The sequence below is a fragment of the Corylus avellana genome, chromosome ca6, assembly GCF_901000735.1.
Source record: "Corylus avellana chromosome ca6, CavTom2PMs-1.0".
Taxonomy (NCBI): Eukaryota; Viridiplantae; Streptophyta; class Magnoliopsida; order Fagales; family Betulaceae; genus Corylus; species Corylus avellana.
The window spans coordinates 9,790,508-9,795,599 of record NC_081546.1 but is presented as its reverse complement, the minus strand read 5'-3'; the positions used below and the strand labels follow the sequence as shown (position 1 = coordinate 9,795,599).

Sequence of the window (5,092 nt, the reverse complement as noted above, 5' to 3'; positions counted from 1 at the left end):
TTTATGGTTTAATGTGTCAGAAAATCCAATGGGGGGATATATTATTACCGTATGGTCGCTTTCAAAAGAACAAAAGATCAAAAATTAAAAAAAAATAGTGATAGTAATTAAAAAATAGGCGGGGAAAAGGACTGAAATGCTAGGTGGCGATCAGGTGCACGAGAAAGAGCGTCCTCCATTGCTGAGCTGCCTACACGTGTAAGCGAAGTATGTCTGTTTTGACTTTTTCACCGTCCGGCGAGACAGTTTTTGGCGTGGAACCCACGTTGTGGTTCATGGTCAAAATTTTAACGGCGAGAGCTAACTAGGAATTAGGAAACAGCTAGGTCAAAACTCAGTGATCAGAGGCCAATTACGGCCCCACACGTAGTGTTACTGTGTCCTACAACGTCCAGAACTCCCCAACTAAAAGAAAAAGAAAAAAGAAAAAAGAGAGTAATTTATGATCATAAGGTGCATTTGATTTCAATGAGCTACGTTGCAGGAGATTAAGAGAGAGCTGGAGGGTTGGTAAATTCGTTACCGCATCAACAGTTGAGGGGTGGTCAGTGTCTCGGTAGTGCAGAGCCACTTCAAGACAGTAGAGAACGGAGCCAGCGGTTGCCGGAATTCGAGATGGATCGAACGGCGCCTGCTGCGGATCCAACGGCACTGAGGGCCAACCATTGGATGGGTCATCACTGTTCAGGAAAACGAAACCCTCCACGTAATCAAACGAGTCGTTCTCTTGCCGAGTCACCAGCAACTCGGCGTCGCGACTGAATTCCTCAAACTCAGTGTACACCACCCGTATCCATCTCACCTAATCACAATAAATAAACCACAATTAATTACGTTTCGTAAACGTGTCGTTCATGCAATAATCTCACTAGAGAATAGAGATTTCTTCTTCTGTTCTTTCAAAAAAAAAAAAAAAAAAGAGATTTCTTCTTTTGTATTTTGTTTTTCCTAAAAAGAAGAAAGAAGAGAATTTGGATAATCGGAAAATACCCACCTTGTCCGGTGCCGGCTGTAGCTCGACCTTAGCTCTGGTAATGATGCCGAACTGGCCGAGACCGCCAAGAGCCGCAAAGAAGAGTTGAGGGTTCTGGGCCTCCGAGCAAATTATAATATCGCCTTTGCCCGTGACGACCTCTAATTCTGCTACGTTCGACGTTTGTGGACCGTAACGGAAGGCCTGGCCGCTGACGCCGGCATTCGATAACGTCCCGCCCACCGTCAAACTTAGGTAATCAGTCCACGACCTCGGAGCAAGCCCGAAGTCCAAGACGCACCGTTTTAGGACATCTTCCCATAATGCCCCTCCGGACACATCGGCGTAGGGCGTCCCATTAATCCGCACCACTTGGAAATGGTCCTCCATGGAACGCATATCCATGACGAGTCCCCTATCAGCCATCGCCTGCCCGTTGATGGAGTGGCCGTTGCCCCTTGCGGCCACCGTCAGATTCGATGACCGCAGAGCCGCTTTGACCACCCTGGCCACGTCATCGCTGTTGGCCGGTTTGACAAAGCCCAAGGGCTTGAAGGAATACACGCCGCCGAAATCCTTACCGGCTAAGCCGGTAGCCACGCAGTCGATACTGCCTTGGAGGTCCAGCGCGTCGCAGAGGCTGGAACAGTCGTCTTCCTCGTCGGCTTGCCTCGATTCGACGTCGTTCCCGTGTACGAAACGCTCAAGGTATGCTATCATCGTCGCCGTCGAACAGAGGACTTGTTGGTTTTCCAGGTCAATCTCGCCGGTAACAGAGCAAATGTTTCTGTTGCCTCTTTAAAGCCCCTCTCTCTCTCTCTCTCTCTCTCTCTCTCTCTGAGTCACTCACTCGTAGTTGCCTTTTGGAGTTTAGGCTTTAAATAGCGGTTAATCGATTAGGATTTTGTTGGGAAATAAAAAAATGATTTCGAGAAAAAAGAAAATATAATTATGACATCGGCTTATAGCTTCGATATTCTGTTGACGTTTTGATCCTATCGACATCCCCTGTCTGCCACTTCCACATATAATAAAATTTCAGAAATTTTCTCACCCGGCGCACTTCTATTCTAAACCCGTCCTCACGAGTTAATTCATGAGCACTCCCAGTTTTTTTTTTTTTTTTTTTTGTTGAAAATAATTGTAAAATCAGTCTATTAGACTATTATGGTTAATTCGTTTTTTATGATATCAAAATAAACTCCAAAATTTTTAAGGTATGCCAAAAAAATAATTTAATCTCTACAATTAAATTTTGTCTACTAGCTTAATAGATTTCGATAACATAAAACATTAGAGTTAATAAAATTGTACCATGTGTTCTATTTAAGTAAGTGTTACATTAATAAAATCCGTTAAATTAGTGGGTAGAATTTGATTGAAGAAAGTAAATTGTTTTTAAGGTACACTTTAACGACAATTAAATTCATTTTAATTTGGAGAAACTACCTTTTGCCCCCATGAATTATAACGCCTTGACACTTTTTCCTATGAACTGTCAACTGTATTACTTTGCCCCCATGAACTATCATTTTGTGCCCAAAACTCCATTCCGTCAGTCAAAGCCGTTAACTCAGACGGTCAAGCCGTCACTTTGCCCCCATGAACTACAACGCATTGTCACTTTTTCCCCATGAGCTACAATGCATTGTCACTTTAATCATCTGAGTTAATGGCTTTGACTGACGGAAATGGGGTTTTGGACACAAAATAATTGTTCATAGGGCAAAGTAGTACAGTTGGCAGTTTATAGGGAGAAAGTGCCAAAACGTTATAGTTCATGGATGCAAAATGTAGTTTTCTCTTTTAATTTTGATATCATATAAAGCTAATTATAAATCAGTCAAACCAAGTAAACTAATTTTACATTTTATTTATTTACATATTTTTTTAAGTAACACCCGTGCTCCCAAGATGTAACTATTTTACTCACAAAAATAGGCACATCTTTGGTAAACAAGTCAAATACGGCTACCCATTTTGTTGTAATGATAGAAAGTGGAATTGGTACTTGGTACTTTATAATATAAAAGCTGACAAACAATACATTATTTAGTTACTTATTTAGCTCAAAATTAGAAGCTAATCAAATGTCCAATATGAAAATTATAATATTGTATACCCAATACTATACTTATCCCCTCAAATTTATAACTAAATTGCAATGTACCACCAAGTTTTTAAAAGTTGCAATTGACATCAAAACTATTATTTCCTTTCACTTAGTCCTCTATCTTAGGGTGTGATACACGTGAAACGACAATAATATGCTTGCATTAAATTTTTCTTTTGTGTGTTTTTTTTTTTTAATAAAAAAGTCGTCCATTGCCGGGAGACCCATGGCATGTGGGTCTCAATTTCTCTATTAGCCATATATAGGTTGGTTGCCGTAGAGATTTTTTTTTTTTTAAAAAAAAAAAAAAAAAAATTAAGAGCATATTGGTATTTCCACACATTTCGTGAGAGAAAACAGAATTTATTAACAAAGTGGTTACATTGAAAATTTTAGAAATTTGGTTTGGGTACATTGCCAATTTTAAAACATTAGAAGCAAAATTGAAAAAGATGTGAAATTTTGAGGTAAAATGTATTTAACCCTATAATTTTTCTTCTTTAATTAAGTAATTAATCCTTTCTATATGTCTATCATCTTCTTTCTCCAATTGCTAGACCCTTGCCATGTAGCTATTATTTTCATTCTCCAAGTCTTTAACCCTTGCCATATAGCTGTTATTTTCATTCTCTAGGTCTTTAACCTCCATAACCCTTTCACATGTTGGTTTATCCAACCATTTGAAAAATCACCAAGCTTCTTTTCGCTGCATGTTGAAGGATAGCATATCAGTTAACTTAGGTAACAACTCATTAGAGCTTAACACTTCAAATTGGATGGAAATAACAAAATTTCAATGATCAAATTACTTATGTTCGAATCATAGGTGGTGCAACCCCAAAATCGTATGTTGAAGTTAGCCTTAGTCCAGGATGTTTTCAACGGTGCGGATAAATCGCAATAACATACGTAGACATCTCACAATGGCCCATCGAAGAAGACCTATATGATGACTTCGTGTGGTCCCAAGAAAAAAAAAAAAATTATTCCACTTTATCTCCCCCGCACAACAATATCAAGAAATTTTCTTTAATTTGGAAGACATACGTTATCTATGCCGTTGGAAGCTTCATTTCTTTTGAAATGCCATATGTGACCTAGGGGTGGCAAAATGGGTACCCATACACGACCCGATTATGACCCGCGGGTACCCGTTACACGATTAGCCTATACCCAGACACGACCCGTTTAGCTAAACGGGTAATCGGGTTTGACACGATTACGACACGAAAATAACCGGGTAACCCGACACGACCCGTTTTACCCGTTTAAAATAATCGGGTATAAACGGGTAGACACGACCCGATTACCCTAAACTATAATTTTTTTTTAAAAAAAAAAAATTAAAATTCAAAATTGTAATAATAATACTAATACATTATACATCAATATAGTCAATGCAAAAAATTGAGTTCTAAGAGATTAAAGGCTTTAATAAAGAATAAGAAAAAAAAAAAAAATTGGAAAGTGACCGTAATTGACAAATTGTACTCCAAAATAAATTACTAAACTCATAATTTCACCTAAACTTAAAAGTTAAAAGTTAAAACAAGTAAGTTCATTTATTAAAATAGTCCACTTATAATTTAGTCCCACATGTAACAAAAGTGTTAAAAAATTAATTTGAACAAAGATACAAATTCTTAGACATTTTTTTTAGCATCCAATCATGGGCCAAGACTCAATATTTTTGAATTCCATGAGAGCCATAGAAGACCAAGACCCTTATTTAATTGTGCAAATACATTTATCAAAATGTGTAATATAATAGAATAGTTATAATTTAAGTGATTTTCATTTTAACAACGATAAGGTAAAGTTACTAAAGTACAGTAAAGTTTTTCTAAAGATCACAAATTTGCTATCCGAAACAAACAATGGCATCAATGCTTAGAGAGGCATCCACCATGGGTCGGTAGCCATCCATTGAAATTTGGATATTTAGTTGATGTTTCACATCCACAAATCAATTGGCGTTCACATACACATCCCAGCGCGTGTAGCCT

At 38.1% G+C, this 5,092-nt stretch overlaps 1 protein-coding gene across 2 annotated transcripts; it reads right to left on the bottom strand.

The window, feature by feature from the left end:
- Positions 1 to 126: 126 nt before the first annotated feature.
- LOC132184563 (cytokinin dehydrogenase 7-like) lies at positions 127 to 1,809 on the bottom strand. Of its 2 annotated transcripts, XM_059598243.1 has the most exons (3): positions 995 to 1,809; positions 524 to 802; positions 129 to 405 (listed from the first exon to the last, which is right to left on the bottom strand). In XM_059598243.1, the coding sequence occupies exons 1-3, from the start codon at positions 1,691 to 1,693 to the stop codon at positions 373 to 375; spliced, it is 1,011 nt and encodes a 336-aa protein (XP_059454226.1). In that variant the 5' UTR covers positions 1,694 to 1,809; the 3' UTR covers positions 129 to 372. The 2 variants fall into 2 exon arrangements, with proteins under 2 accessions (XP_059454225.1, XP_059454226.1); XM_059598242.1 differs by having other exon boundaries at positions 127 to 802.
- Between the last annotated feature and the right edge of the window lie 3,283 nt (positions 1,810 to 5,092).

Coding starts and splice junctions, on each gene's coding strand:
- LOC132184563 (XM_059598242.1), bottom strand. CDS start 1,693: ATGATAGCATACCTTGAGCGTTTCGTACACGGGAACGACGTCGAATCG. Junction 803..994: donor TACAGCCGGCACCGGACAAG/GTGGGTATTTTC, acceptor TATTGTGATTAG/GTGAGATGGATACGGGTGGT.